The sequence below is a fragment of the Populus nigra genome, chromosome 9, assembly GCF_951802175.1.
Source record: "Populus nigra chromosome 9, ddPopNigr1.1, whole genome shotgun sequence".
Taxonomy (NCBI): domain Eukaryota; kingdom Viridiplantae; phylum Streptophyta; class Magnoliopsida; order Malpighiales; family Salicaceae; genus Populus; species Populus nigra.
In genome coordinates, this window is record NC_084860.1 from 4,665,429 (window position 1) to 4,689,549 (window position 24,121).

General features: G+C 30.7%; 1 protein-coding gene across 1 annotated transcript; it reads left to right on the forward strand.

Moving 5' to 3' along the window:
• The first annotated feature begins 18,765 nt into the window (after positions 1-18,765).
• Positions 18,766-22,582, forward strand: LOC133702945 (receptor-like protein kinase HSL1). Its single transcript, XM_062127289.1, has 2 exons — positions 18,766-21,639; positions 21,943-22,582. Exons 1-2 carry the CDS (start codon positions 19,053-19,055, stop codon positions 22,332-22,334), a joined length of 2,979 nt encoding a protein of 992 aa, XP_061983273.1. The 5' UTR covers positions 18,766-19,052; the 3' UTR covers positions 22,335-22,582.
• The last annotated feature ends 1,539 nt before the right edge of the window (positions 22,583-24,121 follow it).

Here is a 24,121-nt window from a genome sequence, read left to right on the forward strand (position 1 = left end):
CATGCAACACATCTTTTGTTATTCTAAATTCTAGCACATAGAAGAAGGTCAATGAAAAATCAAGGTAAGGTATTTTATACACAAAACCCTATTTTTAACTCATTTTTTATCTGAAAAAAATATAAAAGACATCTTAGAAACTTTAACAAACTCAATTGATTTTAAATAATCTAAAAATCGATAAAAAAAATCCAAAATCAACAAGAATTTTAAAAACTTTTCAATCCCATATCTACTCTCTCAAATAAGGTAACAATCAAAGAACATTTAAGTGAGACTTTTCTCATTGAATAAAACTTGTTGATGTAAAAATTAATTTTTTTGTGGTCAAAATTGATGCCAACGATGATTTACTTTCTTTTCAGTTGGAATTTGGTAATTTTCTCTCATCTCTCCAATTAAAAAAGTAAAAAGTAAAGAAAAAAATTAGATCAAAAGTGAATTTTTGAAAATAAAAAAGATTGTAATTGTATCAATTAGAAAATACAAGGATCAAAATTAACTTTTCATATCAAATTTAAAATTGTCACCTAGTTTCCCTGTATTTTTTACTTTAATCCTTTAAATTTAAATCTTTTTATTTTTTAAATTTAGAATGTGCATGGTATTTATTATACAGTTAAATATTTATCTCTCTTTATCTTTTCTATATTCATATTATATTTGAAGTACTAATTTGTTATTGTTATTGTTATTGTTGTTGTTATTATTATTATTATTTATCATTTATCATTGACACCTTTAAAAATCCATGTGATTAGTTGTAAATCTTAATCATTGGGTTCATAGTTCCGACAATGTTCTCTCCTTTTCCCATTATCCATCATCACTCCTTCCCCGCGTTTTATTTAGTGTCTTCCTTATCATTAACCACTATTAAGAGTATTATTTAATGCACCAACAAAAATTCCTTTTTAAATAGTTATAGTTCAAGAAAAAATAAATAAAGAGAGAAGAGGTAAAGAGAATTAGTACAAGAGAGAAAGGAAAAGAAAGGGCAAAACTAGCAAAGAATTTTCCTTGTCTTAACTTTCATTTTATTTGAATTTAAAAGAATGTTTGAAAACGCGGGCTAACTTGTATTTTTAAAAAAATTAAATTTTTTTTAGAAAATTAAATATTTTTTATGTTTTGGATTGTTTTAATGTGCTGATCTCAAAAATAATTTTTTTAAAATAAAAAAAATATTATTTTGATGCATTTCAGCATGAAAAACACCTTGAAAAGTAATCGCAACCACACTCTCAAACAATTTAAAAAGTGACTTCTCTTATTCAAGTTTCTCCAATGAAAATTATTAAATTACAATCATAATCCCAACACTCCATAATTAATTTCTAACTCCTATTCCATATGAGTATAAATTTGGATATAAAGAAGAAAAAAAATTAAATTTCAAGAGGAGAATAATAGGGCCCTTTACACATGCAACTCCCCTCCTCCTCCTTGGTCTCTGCCTTTTATTCCCCTTAATTCTTTATAAAAAGAAATAATATAGTTAGAATAATATTAATATTATACTCGACTACTTTTTCTGCAACTCTTTATTATTATTTTTTTTAAAAAAAAAGCAGTGCATCTTCATTGAAAAATTTATTATTATCCTTTTTCTTGAAACTGGTAAATCTCTAATCCAATTAGCATCATAATCACTTATAGTTATTTTTCTTTTAAGTAATTTGAACCACCATAAAAGAAGGTGATGACCCTCCATGCTTTTATGATTGCAGCATTGTTCGAGGCATTAATTTGATTTCATGATCAACTCATCTAATCTTGATATCTTGATGATTGCAGCTTTGTTCGAGGCATTTGATTTCATGATCAACTCCTCTGATCTTGATGATTGCTGACATAGAATAGATTTGATTTACACATTTTGTATTTTAATATCCAAAATGCCTCTTGTATCCGCATATATCTTGTCCATTCTTATATTTTAAATAATGTAGCCAATAACTCCTTATATGTATAATTGCACTTTTCTTTTAATTTTTAGTTAGATCCCAAATATGTTTTTTTTTACCATAATGTAATACTCAAATTAATAAATTTACAAATGTTAACTATGCTTTAAGTTTAAATTTTAAAACCAAATGATTCACCTCTATCTAAGTCAAAAATGCAAAATAAATACATAATAATTTGGTTTTTACATGTTTAATTAATACATATAAGGATTTAGAATATTTTTAAAACCAAATGATTCCCCTCTCTCCTATATAAGGTTCATGTAGATTATTATTGGAAACTGGACAATTAAACAACTTGTTTTTTGCTACAATCTAACTTTTAAAGAATTATTCAAAACCAAAGAAGATCAGATTTTCAAGTAATAAATCTCTAAATAACTTTAGATTTATCTAATAGGATCCTAGAAAATCTAAATGATTTTATTTTATGTTTTCATAATGTATATGATATTCAAGAAACCCAACACTACTTCCTTTAGATAATTTAACTAAAAATTAAGAATATAATTGATATAATTGTTAAGAATTGATTGGACACAACCTTTAAAATACAAGGATATATAAGCTACTTAGAGGCATTTTTTACATCAAAATATATCATACGTAAATCATGTTATTTTTTTTTAGTTTGGATAGAAAAAATAGAAGTGAAGATATGTTGGAGAAAGGTCCTTTATTGAGGGTTAAATTGACACAATTAGAGATATAAAAAATAAATTAAAAACTCACCCCATTTTATAAAAACATACTAAATCATTTCCCGTTATAAAATTATAGCCTTATATATTAGAAGTTCATGGTGAAATTTTTAATTTGTTGGATTCAACAATGTTTATGTATCCAAAACCGGGTGAGAATCGAGAAACATTATTCTTTTTCAACCTTTTTTATTTTTTAGTGAAGAAAATTTTCTGGTTTGGTCTATTAAGAAGTTGTGACCTTTCTCATTAATTAGGATTTCAGGAGGCATTATGTATACGTACGTAAAGGTATTTATGGAATGTACTTGTAATTGAATTATGTATTTAAATGGTGTTTGTTTTGTGTAAAATATTTTTTAATTTTTTTATCTTTGTTTTTTATAAAATATTTTACAATTATTTAATAATCTACTCACAATACCATCCCATAATTTCAACTGCCTTCACATTTGTGGCAACACCCCTTACTCTTATATATATATACATATATATATATATTAAATTTAAATATATTTTTGGTTGCACTCTTGCAAGAATGCTGCCAATATTAACACAATAAGTAAATTTTTTTTTTTTACAAGCATCTTGATCATATTATATGATCATTTGACCCATTCTAAAAGCAGCCTCCATGCTTTATACACAACAACAAAATATACTTTTAGCCTGCACAAAGTGAACATGGTGCTTTTTCTTAAAAAGAGTACACTGTGCACTGAAACAAGAAACGAGCTTTTGTGATCTGGTTCCCATGCCTGGCTACTGCATCAAATCATTCACGGGGAATGGTAAAGTGCGTGCGACAAAAGAAGATAAAGCTACGACAAGGATGGAGAAATCTTTTTTCACGAGAGTAGTTTGAAAAGAGGGAGATGATGGCCTGGGTTCGGAGCAAGAGAGGACAATTATGATTGTGGTTTGGAACAGACTCTGATGGGTTGGAGCCTCCGTTGCCTTTTCATTTCTTCGAATCTCTTTTTTCATTATTATTATTAACATGAATATTTATATTATTATTTTGATTAATCTTATAAATATTAAAATTAATAATCATATAAGTCTTCAATAATTCTAAAATTTATAAAACTCGAACTAATAATCTCTAAAAATAAATTTAAAAATTTAGCTTCCCTCGTAATTTTTTCTTTTAATCTTTAAATAACCATATTATTGCCTCAAAGTTTGTAATTTAGGGTTGGTATCGGTCCCACGGATCTTGGATGGGGTTCCACAGAATTTGCTGCCACTATCTTTCAAGGATGGACACAGTTGTGCTGCCGAGGTGTGCAGCTAAGAAAATTCTTGCATAAAAGTTTATTCTTCTCTTCTTTTTGTTGTTTTTTATTTATTTATTTATCTAACAGAACATGATCATCATTGAATTAGGAAGATGCTAAGAGAGGTCTCTGTAGGTTAGGCCACTAGCTCTCCATCTGGTGGACCATTGAGGCGTGAAGCTTATATCATTATCGACTTAAGGAACTGGATTCGTCTTCTTTTTGGACCGCATAACTTAGATAAGAAGTTGTGATGCCTTCCCCCCGTTTTTTAGTTTTAAATTAGGGGTGAATAAAAAAAAATATGTGATAAAAAAATGGAAACAAAAAAATAATCAAGCAAAGAAATCAAAGTGGAAAAATAATAATTTGAAAATATATTAGAATTAATTTGATTGGTTTCGGTTTAAAACATTTAAAACTAAGTAAAACCAAATCAAACCATTCTTAAATAAAATCTTCGAAAACAAAAGCTAATTTTACCCTAAACTAACTAAACACAAGTTACAAAACCAAAGACAACTTCTTTCCTCTTTCTTTCTTTTTGTGGCCCATCTCCGACGACATAGACCACATTTCCTTAGATTCCTTTCCTCTCCCCTTACCTAGGGGGTGTTTGGACATGCATTACAACTGGATTTTCAAAAATTAAATAAGAGATAATCATTTAGGTGGTGGCCTAGTAGTAATAATTTGAGACCAAGAGGTTTGCCTCCTCTATGGTCTCATGTTGGAGTTCTGTGGTTGCTTATATGATGGCCATTTGAGGCTTACATGGTCGTTAACTTCAGGGCTCGTGGGATTAGTCGAGGTGCGTGCAAGCTGACCCGAACACCCACGATAAACTAAAAAAAATTAAATAAGAGAGAGAGAAAAGGAGAATGGATAAAGAAAAACTTAGATATAACCTGGTTGTATTAAATTATTTAATTAAATATTCATGTTAATATATAATATGTTGTTTTTGTTTTTGGGTCATCACATTCATGCTAGGATATGTATTTTAAATTGCAATATTATTTTACTTAACATATAAACATAAATACTCATATTTCATGAATTGTAATTATCTAGTTTAAATGCACTCTAACATGTGTATATGTTGTATTTAATATTATTTTTTTAAAAATATAGAATCATTATACTCTATCTATCTATCTATCTATGTATCTATTTATGCTTAATATATTTGTATGGATGATGTTGTTTGATAAACATTGATTGATGAGGGAAATGATCCATAATGATTAGATCATGTAAATACAATTGTGTTGAAATATGAAACAGAATTAGTCGATAATTTAGAACCTCCCGTTATATAGAAAACCCTACCAAAATTTCATCAGAATTTTTGGTGAAATTTTAAGTATACATTTGTTTATATATATTAAAAAAAAAACTGCTTGTAAATCTTCCTGATAATAATTGGGAATGTTATAGATTTGTTTTCTATTGGGTAATTCAATCTCATGACTTACATCACAAGTGTTGAAGATTATCCTCATTTGACTGCGGTATTTTTTTTTAATATTGTTTTTATTTTTCAAGTTTAGTATATGAGATTAGGTTATTGTTATTGAGCCTTTAACTTCTTTATTTTTATTGTTTTTTTTTATATGAGGTTATCTTGATTTCTTACTCAGGGTCGCATGTTAATCAAATTATCTCGAGTTAACTCAGTATTTTTTATATAAATTTTTTGTAAATGAGTTTTTTAGTTTTTCCTTTTATTATTTAGTTTTCTTCAGAGTTGACTTTCATTATTTTATTAAATTGTTTTGTACAAGGTTTTCTTGACCTAACAACTAGATCGTGAATTCGACATGTTGACTTAAGTAAGGATTTTTTTGTGTATTTTTAAAATTGATTTTTTTTTCAATTCATTATTGAGCATTTAATTTGCTGGTAATTGAACTTCATTTTTTTTTCTCTTTATGTAGTTATCTCATTCTCATTCAATATTTACTTTGTTATCAAATATAATCATTGAGGCCTTTTAAAAATATTTAAAAGGTATCTTTTTATAATATTAACAAGTGTTTATTTTTTCTATAATTCATTTTTTTAATTATTTTTATTGTCGTTGGCTTTTTTTTTAATATTCATATTATCAAATTAATTGAGTTTATGAAACCTATTGAAAACATTATCATCGCCTACGCATTCTTTTTTTTTTTTATGTTAAAATAAATTTGATTTGGCTCATGGTGTAGTGTGAACTAACTATATAGTTAAGTTAGGTTCTACAATATTTCAAGAAATCCATCACCCAAATCATGTTGGGACATCTCTGTCTTTTGTTCAATTCATGGTATGCATCATAAGAAGCAGTAACATGCATAATTTGTCACTATCAACATGCCAAAAAAATTCATTTTAATGATGATCACACCTTCAAAGGCATTAGACATAACAATACACTCAATAATAATTGATAAATATTTTAATAACATAAATAAAATTCAAGAATATCATATCATGGATAGACTACATAAAGCCTTAATAATAATATTTAGCTCATAATCAAATTATTACAAATCAAAATCATTATAGAATTCATGGTGAAAAATGGAAAAAAGAACAGTGTATGGAAGAAACTCTTTTCTAGTCCAAAAAAATAAATCAAAAAAATAAAAAAAAATAAAATCCTAGAGTTATTACTATTTTATAATAAATCAACCAGTCTAGTTAACTAAGGCCAACAAATCATAGAAAATCCCGGTTGTGTTTATTTTTGAAAAAGAAATTTAATTTTCTTAAAAAACATTTATAAACAACACAAAACTAAAGAAAACATGTTTACCAATTCTCTATTGGAAAAGTGTGTTTTCTAATTATCCAGTTTCCTAGAAAATTAGAAAACACCAAAATAATTGTTTTTTTAAACTCTCCACTGTAAAATATAAGTGTCTTGTTTGGTTCACCTAATATTTTATGATCATTCCTTTTAATATTTCAGTACTGTAATCCAAATAAAGTCCTTGTTTTTAATTTTAGAAAATTTGTATTTAGTAAACACGCTTCCTTAATTTTTCATGAAAAATCATTTTAGAATAAAAAAAAAACTACATATAAAAGCAAAAACCCAATTTTGTAAAAGTAAAATTAAAAAAATATTACAACAAAAATACTTGAGGCAAAATAAGAGGATACGCATCTTGTGTCAGGAAAATACCTTCATACCAGAAACTCAAACACCACCTATACTATATTTAAAAATAAAAAATAAGATTTCACATTTGTTAAAATTCATTTTTTTTTCATGTTATTTTATAGTAAGTTAGGTTATGTTTGATTTTCTCATTTGAGGATATTTTCATCAGTTTGGATGAGAATATTTTACATAAAGATAGATTAAAAAGTGATTCTATATGTTCAAATATAAACAGGAAGAATTTAAACTTGTAAGGAGAGATTAAAGACTAAAAATAAAATATAAGACAAGCTAAACTAATTCCTTCAATATTAGTTTTTCAGGCGGCCGTAGTTTCCCCATATGAAATGAGAGCTGTTTTTGGAATTCCGGAAGCTGCTTCCTAGCTGCGAGGGTTTGGATTCAATTTTCAAAAACAAATTAAGCATCGGCATCGAGCTTTTGAAAATGCGGGTTAATCAGTGTTTTTAAAAAAATAAAATTTTTATATATTTTAAATCGTTTTGATATATTAATATTAAAAATAATTTTAAAAAAATATTATTTTGATATATTTTAATATAAAAAATATTTTAAAAAATAACTATAATTATATTTCCGAACAGGGTATTAAAATGTAGTTAGGTAGTAGATGAAGAGCAATGAATCAAATGAATATAGGTAATGATAAATAGAAAAATAATGGAGTGAGAAAGTTGACATATAGCACCAAGCTAGGCATCATTTTCTTTTCTTTTACATCTAGCTAACGGGGTTAAATGCTTCCCACGGGTGGCAAAAGTTCAGACACATTTAAGCAGTTTATCTCACAACACTTTGGTTAAAAGTTTCGAAGAATTTGATGTTAGAATTTTCAATCAATCATAACCTATATATAAAACATATGCCATAGCCCTTTTCGGGACTTTCTACCATTTATCCTCGAAACATCGGCGTGACAGGTAGCATCATCCTGATCCACACTTGGCATCGAGTAATGAGGTAAAGGAAGAGAATCATGCAAAACATTATCATAACATTGTAGTAAATTCTCAAAGCTAATTAAGCTAACTTTTTTATGCAAGCCCGTTCACCTGTCTTGCTTTCTGGATCGCCTCTCTCTGTGCTAAGCTAACGTGCACTTTTGATAGAGAGCACATTTTTCATGTCCTAGTTATCATAGCCCTCACTACCAAAGCTATGCCTATGCTAATGCCTCACTGTGCCATGGGCAATATTTCAGCTGCATCTTGTGTCCTGTGTGTGTTACAGCTAGCTAGCTTTATCTCGGGGCTCTTGCTTAACATGAAATAGCTTTGCACCTGTGAGAGCTTTTTTCTGTTCAGAGTTTTGACATTTCTTGGAATTAATTTCTTTAAATTCTTGACTGTCGGTTTAAGTAATTAATTTTGTTTGACTTGCTGGCCTGCATATTGTGGAAGGTTTTGGAGTTTATCACCACTTTATAGTTTAAATGAATTGGTTGAGAGCGTTAATTATTAATGAATAATGATTGCTCGTCGTAATTAGCGGTGAGAGAGTTAATTATTAAAGATGTTTTTTGAATCTTAAATAAATAATTAATTGTTTTATTGATGGTGGTAAGTAATGCTTATATCTTAATTAATGCAAGACTACCAACATGATATTTAATTGAAAGAGCTTAGCACCACCCTCTATTTTTCTATAAATGTACGACAAATGTGGCTCTCTCACGGTCACATGTTAATGACTTGCATCTGATTTTTTTTTATTTTTATACGTAGGAGGGTTTCGAGCTCAAAGATTTCTACAAAAGAAGGGAAGAGACTAATTAATACCAATTTAACTACTTATTATTATTATTATTATTATTATTATTATCAATTAGGAATTGTTTAAACCTTATTAGAGTTGATGTAGATCATTATTAGAGCTTTACTTGATTATTTAACCTTTAGATATTGAAATGGTTATATAATATGATATTATAATTTTAATAATCAAACCTTCACAAATTCTAATCCTAAAATTAAAATAGGCATGTGCAAGTTTAAAATATAAAAGACTTTCATTTGAAAATATATTTTAAAAATAATATAAAATTATTTTTCAAACCTCATCAACCAAATTTCACTTCTTTTTTATACTAAAATCGTTATTTGACAAGTCTAAATAAAAATGAAGGATATATCAAGCTATTATTCATGGGTTTGTCTAGATTATTCTTATAAACTTAGTTTGGTTAGTAAATGAGTTATATCTTCTCACGTTATTATTTAAAATTTGAATTTTAAAGAAGATTTTGAGAAAATTAGCAACAATCTAAAAATGGATAATCTTTTTAAAATCCAACAAAAAAAAAGGCTTTGATGAATTCGTGAAAAAATTCACATAAAAAATATGTTTTAACAAGCTACTATCTTGAGTCAAGATGTGTGGGTTTAATATAGGCCTTGTATCTAGGCTTAATGATTGTTGGGCTCATCAGTGATTGAAAGTTTGCTTTAAAAAACAAGCTCCTTGTGGAACGAGAGACTTCCCAGTGCTTAAGACAATAGGTGTATGAGAGAAAATATATATGAGAAAATTAAGAGGAAGTGTAAGTTTAGAGAAGTGTTGAGTCTGAAAAATATGATTTATGTTTACCTAATAATCCAAGGTATTAATAAACTCTGGTCACACTCACCTCATGATGTTGAGTGTTTCACAATTGGTGGAAATATCAGTGCCCACCATTGGTTATGATGTCTTGCACTACTAGTAGTGAAGAGATTGATGAATTTTAGTGACACATTGGCTAAAAATAGTTATGGGTGGCAAAAGAAGGTGCATGATTTGCATAGAATATGGTGTGTGTTACACTATAACCATTGGCTAGATATCTAATGCCATCTTGCATAAAAGTTTATACTTGCAGAGAATCTATCATTTCATGCTTCGAAAAGTTTGTATGCATGGGCAGTACGTGGTGCCGTGTTTTAACTTTCATAACTTGAAACAAATTTATGATATGCATATTGGAAAATTCGTGTGGTAAAAAAAAAGAAACGGAAGATGTGTTAGTGAGAGGTAGGGAGATAATGTGTAAGAGAAAAATATAGAAGTGAATAGAAAATTTGGTCATTTAGGTTTTAGCCTAAATACGATGGCATGGTTGGTGGCCACGCATGGCATGGGGTGGTGATTGACCATGTCGTTTAGGTGAAGCCTAAATGATGTGAAGTGATTTATTTTTCTTAAACTTATACACCATCATTTACCTCTTAAGTCTTGTAAAAAGACATGTTTGGAAGATTTTAATCGGTAAAAGTGAGGGAGAAAATATTTACTGTGTAGATTGAAATTTTATGGCCATAAGAATGTTACCATGGTTAGCCATTTAAATGTTTGCATTTTTTTTTTATTTTACAAAGTGTTTGCATAAGAGTTCTCTTCATGTAAGCTTTTTTCAACATTTCATTAGAATAATCATTGATCCTATTAGAGATAATTGAGTATAAGGACTCATGAAAGGATCCTTAATCCTTTTGGAAACTAATGGTCGTAAAGACCTAGAGCAAGATCCCTAATCCTTCTAGAGACATGTATAGATATTCGATAGAGACAAGTTTAGAGATATGAAGATCTAACCATAGAGATTTCTAAAAAGACACATTTAGAGACAAGAAGATCTAGCATGAGGATCTTTATGGATAAACGTTTGAAGATATAAAGATTTCATCATGGAGATTTTCATGGAGACACGTCTGGATACATGGAGACATGACATATGGAGTTTCATGGAGACATGTTTAAAGACATAGAGATTATTATAGAGACATGTTTGAAGCTTTTCATAGAGATTTGTGTTGGAGACATTAAAGATATAAAGAAAAGATATTGCTTCATAGAGATACAATTCCCAAAGCTGATTTGAAAATTATAAGTGTGCAGACTTCATTCTTCCATTCCTTTCATGCTTAGTTTTTTGTTTTTTCTTTTTTCATAAACCAATGAAGGTACCCTCTAGTGCTTAAATTTTCTATCTTTTTTTTAAGGCATGACATTCCTCATTTTCATATCCATGGTCACTGTAAAAAAAGCTTATTAAGGTTCTTCATGTTTGAACCACTTTTCATGGAAGGAGGATATTGTATAATTTCCCTCCCTATAATAATAACTAGCACCTCAGTTTGTGCATGAGGAATATCAAGCGATCATAAGTGTCCTTCAGTGCTCTTTTTGGATTCTTTAGTTAGAGATAGTGATATTGGATAGACTCTACTCGGTGGAAATATAAGTAATTTTGTCTTATCACGCTAACTTCTTCAACCCTTATATAATTTTTCATGGCATGTTTGACGTTGATAATATTTCTATTAAGGAAGTGTTTAACCTTTGCCATAGGGAATAATTATATACTTTTCTAATTAGAGCTTATATGACAATGAATCCAATTAGTCTTTTCACGTTGAGCATTTCCTCGTTAAACCTTTAAAGATAGGATACAATGCTCTCATCTTTTTATTGTGTGATTGCAAAGATCTCATTGGTGCTATTTTTGGCTAGAATGCTTGTGATGAGAGATGAGTTTAAAGTTAAAATCATAAAAATGAAAGATTGAGTTAGGCTTTAGGCTATAGTATCATGCGTGTACGGATACACGAAGGTTTTTAGAAGAACTTTACACATAACATCATTATCTTGTGTGACAAGCTCAAAGATGTTTCTTATATTTTGTATGTGTTGTCAGGTCTATCAGGCCTTTATAATTGTCTAAGTTTGTTTTTGTAGATACAAAGTCTTAGGAGTGTCAAGTGTATAGTACTCTATAACAAAATGAAGATTTTTCCATTTGGTAGGGCTTGTATTCAGAAGCTTGTTGGGTCATGGATCTTTTTTCACACCTAGATCATTTTTCTTTCCAAGTGAAACTCAAATGGAGATCGATGATGGTTGGATCCTTATTTGAAGCACCTTATATGAGAACGATGAGTGTAGCTACTTCTGAGTATAAAGTGTAAGAGCTATTCACTTGTATGTCATTTTTTCTCTATCTCTTCATGGAATTAGAGTCATCATTACATATTTGATGGTGCATGCATTAAGAGCTTGTTGATTGATAGTAGCCAAAACAACTCATCATTTTGAAAACGATAAGGTAGTAGTTAAAACGGTTCAACCATTTTAAAAAATGATCAAATTATTTTTCAAATTGATATAGTTGTTTTACAAAATAAATTTTTTTTATATGAAGTATCTTTTTTTTTATGATTGCAACAACAAATAGGGTTATCACGATATAATTTTACAAGCTCCAAAACAAAATAAGAGAGAGTAATGATTTGGTTTTATGAACATTTTTAAACAAATTCTTAACGAACACATATATAACACATATTAATTTACCATTAAGGCCATGTCTGTATTTGTGAAGAGCTTTTCGTTGTACCAATCATTTATCAAAGTAAAAAAAAACCCCTAAAAAAAGTAATTAATTAATATAAAATCAACTCCTCAAATATGATTTCAATTAAATCTCAAGTATTTAAATTAAATTTAGTCCAAAACTATCATATTTTAATCATCAACATCGTAATCACAAGAAATGGATTGAAATAATTTATATTTAATGATTTTTTTATTTTTCTTACAGGAAAAAAAATACAAATATAGCATGAACATACATAGTTTTGTTTCCCTCCACTTCTTTCTTTCTTTCTTTCTTTGGGTACAATAGAGTAAAAAATAGAAACAAAATACCCATCTTATCTGCACGCAAACTAGAGGAGGAGATCCGACGTGAGGAGTTGATCATAATCGAGCCATGAATTCAGCACTTCGGTTGTCTTCCTGAAGGACATGAGTTCACCGAAAGTGAGGGTGGGAAGATAGGAGAGCCTGAATTTCCAAAATAAGACAAAGATCGGCAACCGGAGGTGAGATTAATTAAGCGAAGTCTGATGATTTTAGAATGGTTATTTTTAACTCAAAGGACAGATTTTATTGAAATTACCAGCATATTTTTCTCAAGTAGAACAATAAGGAAAAACAAACATGATAAATCATTCAGAATTCGTTTGTTTTTATATTTTCAAAATATTTTTTAAAAAAATTAAATTTTTATATATTTTAAAATTGTTTTAATTTATTAATATTAAAATTAAATTTCAAAAAAATAATGACTAACATAATAATAAAAAAAAATCTTAAAACGTAAGTGCTACTCTAGTGGATGCTCACCGCAAAAAGATTCCAAATTCCGATGAGGCTAGGCAATGTACGACATCAATAAGCTAATTCAACTACTTGCGATATAGTTAAGGAAGCAGCCAAATTGGAAAAAATTGGGTTCAATAAATTTCTTGGTGAAGATCTCCCACAGGCCAAATCTTGGTGGGTTCCACTTGTCTTCCAAGATATTTCATATTTGTAATGACCTGCAAGTTGCAGAGAATCTTCTTGACTTATAGCGTGTTTGGCAATGTAGTTGTGGGTGTTTTTTAAATAACTTTTCGTGTTAAAATACATGTCAATGATGTTTTTTATTTTTTAAAAATTATTTTTGATATCAGCACATCAAAACGATCCAAAACGTACAAACCATATTAAATTTTAACAAAAAATAAAAAATTTCAAATTTTTTAAGAACGCGGCCGCAGCCGCGTTCCCAAACAGTGTCTCAGTTGGTGGCTTCTGCTGTGGAATACGGTAATTTAGCGGTAGAGTTGTTTTTTATAGTATTTTTTGTTTATAAATATATTAAAATAATATATTTTAAGAACACAGTTTAAAATATAGTTACAAAGAGAGTAGCCATGCAAGGTGAGGGGTGTCGCTGACTCGTAGCTAGTTAGGATCTTTTGGTCTTCTGCTTTTGTATTTAGCTTTGCGTTTTAGCTTCTGCAGATGTTGATGTTTGATTTTGGAAGCTTCGAATGCTGTATTAACGACAAGAGTATTCCTTTTCTTCCCCTGGAATCCCATTCCAAACAAGCACGCAAGGACGATGGGCTCGCCCCAGAAGAAAATCCAATTCAAATCTCCTCACTTTCTTTATAAATCTCTCTCATATTTATCCGTTAAATTGAAATTCTACAATTCAGTCATAGATTTAGATAAATATATTATAAAGTTCAATCATTGATAAACTTAATGTTAAAAAATAAAAATGAAATTAATAAAAATATATATAGAATGAAAAAACAATACTATTAAAGTGAATAATATTTTGTAAGGAGATATATAATAAAATCCCCTCTTTTAATTTTTGTTATTTTTTTATAACAAAATATAATAATAAATTTTTTGATTATTATATTATCAGAATATGCTGTTGAGAACAATACAACATATTGAGTTTTTGTTTTGTTTAGGAAACCAAGCGACAAGTTTTCCTGCTCTTCAAGACCTCTCTAGGAACCACGCAGAACTTTAGCTGTTCATCTTAGATCCCTCCGTCTCATTATCTTTCTTTTTCGCTTCTATGTATGTTTTTATATTTTAATAATATTTTTTTAAAAAAATTAATTTTTTAAAATTTTTTAATTTAAAATTAATTTTTTTTAGTATTTTTATATTATTTTAATACGTTGATGTCAATAATAATTTTTAAAAAATAAAAAATATTATTTTAATATTTTTTAAAATAAAAAACACTTTAAAAATTAACACATCCTTCAAAAATATTTTTCCCCCCAGAAAAATTACCACCCAGCGCATACTACACCACCATCTTAAGTTTGTACTGACCACCCTTATCACTAATGACTTACTTTCTAGCATTTATACTCATATTTCCATTATTTTTGTTATTTACATTAGCTAAGCTTCTATAACCTCTGATATTTATAAATACCATAAATTAACCAGATAAAAATGAGACAGGCTCAAGCTAACTCGGCTCTATCATTCACATGTCCAGCACATCCTTGCTCTCATGTTCCATGTTCTTTTTAAACACAAATTTCACTCCAGAGTGTTTTTTGTTTTGACAAGTGACTTGTTTTTTAAGAAAACATGCATGACCAGTCACCTCAACCTAGAACACAAGTATTAAAGTCCAAATCTAGCAGGAAGTTTGTCACGGCTTTATTATATACATATTGCCATGTCTTAAAGGATTTGTTATAGTAATTGGAGTTGGAGTAAAAATAAATAAAGAGTAATGTGTTTTCTTTGTATTGTTTCATTGCTTGCTTCTATTTTTAATGGGAGTATGATTCGATAGAACACAAGTATTAAAGTTTAAAATTATTTGAGATATACGCAAACTGATTTTAATATTTATATTAAAAAAGAATATATATACTATTTACATGAAAATCATTATTAAATCAAACCCAAGAATGATTCTTATCTTTAATTGTATAAGATAACGAGGACAGAAGAAAACTTGAAGTAAAAGTAAAACCATTCCCAAAATTCCCTCAGTTTCAAGCAATGTGGCTGTAAAACCCAAAGCGCAAAATTGTGGATAAATTGTGCACGTTCCCAAGAAAGTGGACATTTAAAGCAGTGGATTGGAGACTATTCTCTGTAAGATGCTTGCACAGCCTCTTATTCTTATTCTTGTTCTTATTATTTTTAACTGTTTTTAGTTTGAAAAAAGAATATGTTTTTTAATATTTTTATAACAATTTTGATATATTAAAATTAAAAAAATTATTTGAATAATTTTCAAATGAAAAACTAGCGAATGCGTTGGATGTTGTCAAATGTTGGAAATGTACTGCAATCCAGCCAATCTTGACGCTGCAGCCAAATCTGTCCAGACCATAGTCGCAGCTGTCAGCACATTAAAACTTACATCTTGAACTGCCACTTGTACGACTGAGATAACCTGCAGGTCGAGTCCCACCTTAGCTTTTTGCAAACCACGCAATGACCTTTTGGAATTTTTTTCCTCAGAACAGCAACATACAATTTCTTTTTATAAATTAGTGAATAAAAAAAATATTTGAAAAGAATACTTAGATTCATAGATTAAACTATATTGAAAATTTGCGTTATTTTCAACTGTGCAATCAATTTTTTATAGAAAAAATATATAGATTGCGTTATTGGAACAATACAACCTGTTTAATTCCTTAATAAATTATTTTTGTATTTTATGAATTTTATGAAGATTGTGTTTCTGGAAACATTGCAACCACTCAACAACACAATCTTCACAAAATAAATAAATAAATAAATGAATGTCTAAATTTAAGATTTTCATCCTTTGAAGGGTGTGCTTTTCCCAGCCATGCAACCTTCAAAAAAGATTTTTCAAGAGAAAAAATCAAATAATATTAAAAAAATACCTGACAACTCGAGATCTAATATTTAAAATTAAATTTATTAGAAGATTAACTCGATTAAATTTGATGAAAGTATGATTAACTTAGTTAAACTTAATATGAATAGTTTTCAATTACTTTTGCAGCATTTTAACTAGATTATTATTCTTTTTAGAAAAAAATTAATTAATTTTATACCATGATAAACATTTCACCAACTTTACATTTGTTTATTATGTGAAGCCATTTTTTTCAATTAAATAATTTTAAAATAATCTGAAAACTCAAACATTGAATTTTTCAACACAAGGTATCTTATCACAATATAGAGCATTACTTTCAAACAAAAAAGAATTTGGAATAAGTTTTTCTTAGATTAATATTGTCAACAAAAAACTTACAACCCCAACGGCTCAAATTCCAGTTTAAAAAAGCATTTATATTTCTGACATACTCTTCTTGAACTAAAAAACGCATGTATCGATGTTTAATATTTGTCTTGGTAGTCCAACTTTATAATATTACTATCATATGGTTTTGTTTGTAAATTCTCTCAAGTACGTGGTCATTATACTGTCTAGAAGAGTGAAAACACACACACACACACAAAGACAGAGGCAATAATTTAGTCTTCATCCGAGTCCAAGTCCATGCTCGAAAACGATGTCGTTTCTGCCTTGACAGCATATCGACCCCTTGTGTTTTTTCTTGCAAGGTGGCGTCACAGTGACTGGTTCAAAGATTTCACCTTCAGTAACTGTCGTTTCTCTGCGCTCTGCCTCTCATCTCATCACGTGACCCAGATGACTGTCCAACAAAGCAATAATGTTTTTCTTGTGTGCTGCTTCCCCTGCTTGCTGTTAGAATTAATTACTCGTGGCCATATATTAATCAGTTACGAAGAATATTGACCCTTCGATCATTCAAATGCCCTCGAGATCCTCCCAGATCTCATGCACACGACACTCGAGATGCAGAACTCGACCAATAAATGGTCATCTTTAATTTTCTTTAAAATATTTTACATATATAAAAAATTATATGTAAATTGTTTTTTTGTAAAATAAATTTTTAATATTTAACTTGAAAAATATTTTCTATGAGAAGAAAGAGATGATGAAGGGAATGTTGTGATGCTGAGATGAAGGATATCATGTAGGAGATGATCTTATGGCTGACAAAAAATAGCCATATCAAATGATAAATTTTATGAGTTAAAAATATTTTGCAGTAAATAAATTAAATTTAAATATTAATTGTTAAATATTTTTTATTAATCAATTCTTTTGTAAAATATTTTACAAGAAATAAATATAAAAAATATAAAATATTTTTTATAAGATATTTTACTTCAAATAAAAAAGAAACACCCATGGCCACTCTCGTTTGTCTCTTTGATTTAATAGATTTTGATTTTGATAATAAATCACTTTATTTTTTGTTTTGGAGAGTTTATTTGGTGGTAGTTGAGAGTGTAGTTGTAGTTATTTTTGAAAGTATTTTTTATTTAGAAATACATCAAAATAATATATTTTTTTATTTTTTAAAAAATTATTTTTGACATCAGTACATCAAAATAATTTAAAAATATATAAAAATTAATATTAATTTGAAGTAAAGAATTTTTTTTTTAAAATGCTTTTGAAAGACAAAAACATACAAGACTTTAATCCTATACAATATAATTTCTTTCTAGTAATGATATTTTATATATATATAAATTGAGATTAAGTTATCTTTTTAACTTAGTTAAAGAAGCACTTATATTTTATTAAATTTCTTTAAATGCTGACTTCAAGTTTATACTAAAAAAATCAATGAAAAAATATACCTTTTTAATTAGCAGATAAATCTTTTATGATTATTTCATGCAACATATCCCTTACATCTTGCTATAGTTTTCTTTTTGTTTGGATCCATTTTTGGCATGTGATATTAAAAAGGGTGTCGTGTTTTTTAAAAATTATGATTTTTTTATTTTAAATCATTTTAATATATTAATATTAATATTTAATTTTAAAAATAAAATAATATTATTTTAATATATTTTTAAATAAAAAATATTTTAAAAAACAACCATTCTAAATTATTAAAAAAAAATAGTAGTATTTGCTCTCTTGGACCATAGGTAAATTTAGAGTGTGACAAAGTGGGTCCGTAGTTAAAATGTTTCTATTATTCAATTAAATTACAAATTTCTATATACTTAACAATATATATACCATGAAAGAAAATTCGATAATTTTTTTAAACTATGTTAGTCTTTTTCACGCGCCAAACCTCAAATTTGAGAGCATCCATTTAATTGTTTGTCGGAGAATTGCAGTCATTTAAGTTCATGAATATGCCTTAATTTTAATTTGAAGTTATTTTATAAAATACTGAATACATAAAAATGGGCTTAAATAAAAGCTTATATTCTTAAACAAAATAATTTGAAAACGAATGATTAACATTCAAAAACTCATGAAGGCTATCATCATTCACCTTCAGGCAATGCACAGCACGATACCAGAGCACCTCTCCTTACAACAATAAGCCCACTCTCATGCCATCACTCCCGAGTCCCTTCGCCGGAAAACTCACTCAAACAAACTTGCTCTCGCTTTCAAGTTTCAACCCTTTTTTATATCTCACACCAAAGCACGCACCCATCGCCTGCCCTATCTTGAATCCCAACCCCAACTCCATCACCACCGAAGAAGAAGAAGAAGAAGAAGAAGATCATGCTTCTCTTCGTTTTCCTTTACATCCTCTTCTTTCCTTCCTCTACCCTTTCTCTGAACCAAGAAGGGCTTTACCTCCAACAAATAAAGCTCTCTCTTTCAGACCCAGACTCAGCTCTCTCTTCGTGGTCCGACAGAGACACCACCCCATGTTCATGGTCCGGCATCAAATGTGACCCAACAACAAGCTCTATAACGTCCATAGACTTGTCCAACTCTAACGTGGCTGGCCCTTTCCCTTCCCTCCTTTGCCGTCTCCAAAACCTTACTTCCCTCTCCTTCTTCAACAACAACATCAACTCCACTCTCCCTTTAGATATCTCCACGTGTCAAAATCTCCAACACCTTGATCTTTCTCAAAATCTGCTTACAGGTACTCTCCCCCACACCTTAGCTGACCTCCCTAACCTTAGATACCTTGACCTTACCGGAAACAATTTCTCAGGAGACATTCCCGATACTTTCGCTCGTTTTCAAAAGCTCGAGGCTATTTCTCTCGTTTACAATCTCATGGACGGTATAATACCTCCTTTTTTGGGCAACATTACAACTCTCAGAATGCTCAATTTATCGTACAACCCGTTTACGCCGGGTCGGGTCCCTCCCGAATTTGGTAACTTGACAAACCTGGAGACTTTGTGGCTCACTCAGTGTAATTTAAATGGCGAAATCCCTGACTCACTGGGTCGACTCAAGAAACTCAAGGATTTAGACCTTGCAGTCAACAATCTTGTCGGTTCTATCCCGGGTTCACTCACTGAGTTGACCAGCGTAGTCCAAATTGAGCTCTACAACAACTCGTTGACGGGTGGTTTGCCTCGGGGGTTGGGGAAGCTGCCTGAGTTAAAGCGGCTCGACGTGTCAATGAACCGGTTAACTGGGTGGATCCCAGACGAGTTGTGTCAGTTGCCGTTAGAGAGTCTCAATCTTTACGAGAATGGCTTTACAGGGACGTTGCCTGCAAGCATAGCTGACTCACCGAACTTATACGAACTCAGGCTGTTTCAAAACGGACTCACTGGCGAGTTGCCTCAAAATCTCGGAAAAAACGCGCCATTAAGATGGATAGACGTGTCAAACAATCACTTAACGGGACAAATTCCGGCAAGTTTATGTGAGAATGGCGAGTTAGAGGAGATTTTGATGATATATAACTCGTTTTCAGGTCAAATACCGGAAAGTTTGAGTCAATGCCGGAGCTTGACCCGGGTCCGGCTGGGATATAACCGGTTATCCGGCGAAGTGCCAGCTGGGCTTTGGGGTTTGCCTCATGTTTCGTTGTTTGATCTTTTCAATAATTCATTTTCAGGTCCGATTTCGAAAACAATTGCCAGTGCTGCAAATTTGTCAAAGTTGATTATTGATATGAATAACTTTGATGGGAACATACCGGAGGAGATTGGGTTTTTAGCGAATTTATCTGAGTTTTCGGGTAGTGAAAATAGGTTTAATGGATCATTGCCTGGGAGTATAGTGAATTTGAAGGAGCTTGGAAGTTTGGATCTTCACGGGAATGCCCTTTCGGGTGATTTACCGGATGGGGTTAATTCGTGGAAGAAAATGAATGAGCTAAATTTGGCTAGCAATGCTTTTTCTGGGAATATTCCTGATGGAATTGGAGGAATGTCTCTGCTTAATTATCTTGATTTGTCGAATAATAGGCTTTCGGGGAAAATCCCAATTGGTTTGCAGAATTTGAAGTTAAATAAGCTCAATTTGTCGAATAATAGGTTGTCAGGAGAGATTCCGCCATTGTTTGCCAAGGAGATGTACAAGAGTAGCTTTTTTGGGAATCCTGGTTTGTGTGGTGATATTGAGGGGTTGTGTGATGGGAGGGGTGGCGGGAGAGGTATAGGTTATGCTTGGTCGATGAGGGCTATTTTCGCACTTGCTGTGTTTCTTCTTATTTTTGGTGTGGTTTGGTTTTATTTCAAGTATAGGAATTTCAAGAAAGCAAGGGCTGTTGATAAGTCGAAATGGACTTTGATGTCGTTTCATAATCTGGGTTTTAGTGAATACGAGATCTTGGATTGTCTTGATGAGGATAATGTTATAGGGAGTGGATCGTCTGGGAAAGTTTACAAGGTTGTGCTTAGCAATGGTGAGGCTGTTGCAGTGAAGAAGCTCTGGGGAGGCCAGAAAAAACAGGGTGGCGATGTTGATGTTGAGAAAGGTCAGGTGATTCAAGATAATGGTTTTGATGCAGAGGTTGCAACTCTGAGTAAGATTAGGCACAAGAACATTGTTAAGCTATGGTGTTGCTGTACTACCAGAGACTGCAACCTTTTGGTGTATGAATACATGTCTAATGGTAGCTTGGGTGACCTGTTGCATAGTAGTAAGGGAGGGTTGTTAGATTGGCCAACAAGGTACAAGATAGTTGCTGATGCAGCTGAGGGACTTTCTTATTTGCACCATGATTGTGTTCCCCCGATTGTGCATAGAGATGTGAAGTCCAACAATATATTACTGGATGGTGATTATGGAGCTCGGGTGGCTGATTTCGGTGTAGCCAAAGTCTTTGATTCTACTGGGAAGCTTAAATCCATGTCAATCATTGCAGGGTCTTGTGGTTACATTGCTCCAGGTTAGTGATTGACGTTCTTCCTAACTTGTTTTGCTGCTACTCTAGTTTTGATGTGTGTGAAGATGATCTGTGCTGAAATTCCATTTTTTTTTAATCATGTATTAACCCACGCTGATTTTTCTTATGTTTCTAGGACAGCAATTATTATTAGGGATAATTTTTAGGATTTGATTGCCAATTCACAAATACTAGTATTCTCATAACTTACAAGTTCTCATCTGACAAATATATTAATGGTCTGTCATCCAATTCCAGTAACATTTGCTGAATACAAAGTAAATTATTTTGATTCACTTGATGCAGAGTACGCATACACCCTTCGAGTGAATGAAAAGAGTGACATCTACAGCTTCGGTGTGGTTATTCTCGAGTTGGTAACCGGTAAACGCCCAGTCGATCCGGATTACGGGGAAAAGGACTTGGTCAACTGGGTATGCACCACTCTAGATCTGAAAGGAGTGGACCATGTTATTGACCCAAGACTTGATTCTTGTTTCAAGGAAGAGATATGCAAAGTCCTCAACATTGGCATCCTCTGCACTAGTCCCCTTCCCATCAACCGCCCATCGATGAGAAGGGTGGTAAAAATGCTGCAAGAAATCGGGGCAGACAATCAGTCCAAGACCGCTAAAAAAGACGGCAAGTTGACACCTTATTACTTTGAAGATGCCTCAGATCATGGGAGTGTAGCTTGAATAAACAATCAAAGTTTTGTTGCCAACATGGACATGGAAGGAGCACTTAATTATAAGCTCCAGTTTTCTTGTTTCTGGGCTAACTTCCCAGTTTTTACCTCCACTTTGGGGTTGGTGCTCTCAACTTGGAAGGGCAATTTATGCAGAGAAGGTAAAAGAAAGGTGGTGTTAACGTAATCAAGGAGTCGGTGATGGTATTGTACACTGTAAAAAGTAAATGAATGTAATGAAAATTTCCTTCCACCAAATTCGATTGGCTGCGTGCATTCATTAAAATTCAGTCGTTGATTGTGTGATGCTCAGTGTTTACTATTTTTGGTGTTTTCTCTCTGATTTTCCAAATCTTACCATTGCACGTTACATGGAAGACCCCAGAGATCCTGCAAGTCCTGTATCTTCGCCGGTGTGCCATGGACATTCCAAGTTCTTATGCCAAGACCCCTGTTTAGGAGGATTTGGAAGTTTATTACTGGTCTTGGCCTGCATCTACCAGGGTGGTCATTCATGGGCCCTTCTTATTTAGGAGATAGGCTGGCTGGCTCCTTTTGGTTGCCGTTTGTAGCTGTAGTGACTGGACTCTATTGAGTACTTATTATTATTGAGTAGCATGAGGTATTTTTAATATTTTTTTTCTTATAGTTTTGATATATTAATATTAAAAAATAAAAATAAAATATTTTAATATATTTTTTAAAAACACAGTGCTAAAATTGTTAGTCCAGATGGCAACAGCAAGCAAGGATTAATCAACACTGGTTTTGTGCATGTGCTGCCATTTATGGAAATCACCATCACTGGGTGCATTGAAGTGGGGAATACAGACAGATTTTTCTTAGAAACAGCGATGACAATTGGTGGGGTGAGGTTTGTATTTTTCACATCTGCACATGACTCGGTACCCACCCATGATCATCACTCGGCTTCTTTACCTGTTGGCTGTTAGGCCCTCGCCTGACCTACCTGGGTTTTTTTTTTTAAAAAAAAATTCTATCTTTAAATCTTTGTAGCATCTCACAAAATCAAATCTGTATAAAGAATCTTACCAGTCAATAATCTTATTTTCTAAATTATTAATGTGTTTGTATAGATGAATCAATCTTATCTTTTATATTTACAATTCTTGTATACAGTGTTTATTATTAGTTAAATATTTTCTTTTCATACACAGATGATTTATCTATATAGATCAGTTCAATGTACATGTCCTATGATAAATATCTACATATTAGTTCTTGATATTTTTTATACCTCAGCTTATGAGAACAATTTCTTCATTTTATATAAAAAAAACATAATATGTATTAGTTTATACAACTTTAATAAATATCCAGTATTTAAGAGAGTATCGACCATGAACATTTTAGGAACAATGCTTTAATGTAATATGAGTTTCATAATTATAACAATTTTATAATTTTTTTTACAAATATTTTTATCCTATAATCATCACTCGGCTTCTTTACCTGTTATCCACGTATTTTCTAAACCTATCCAAGCTTTTACACTAATGCATCAAATTTTAAAATTGTCTTTTGTCAAATAAAGACATTAAAGTGGAAAGTTTGTCTTGAACATGTCAAACAATAACAAACGAATTCTTATTCCACTTGTTAGAAGAAAATAATGTGGTGAGAGTTTATGAACAACAATTTAATAAGCAAAACTAAAGAACAAGAAAAAAATTTGAGAGAATAACAATCTTATTAAGTTTTTTTGTTTTATGTATTCTTCTCTAAATTTATTAATTATGCTTCTGATTACAAACTTATAAATAGGTCTCAAATCCT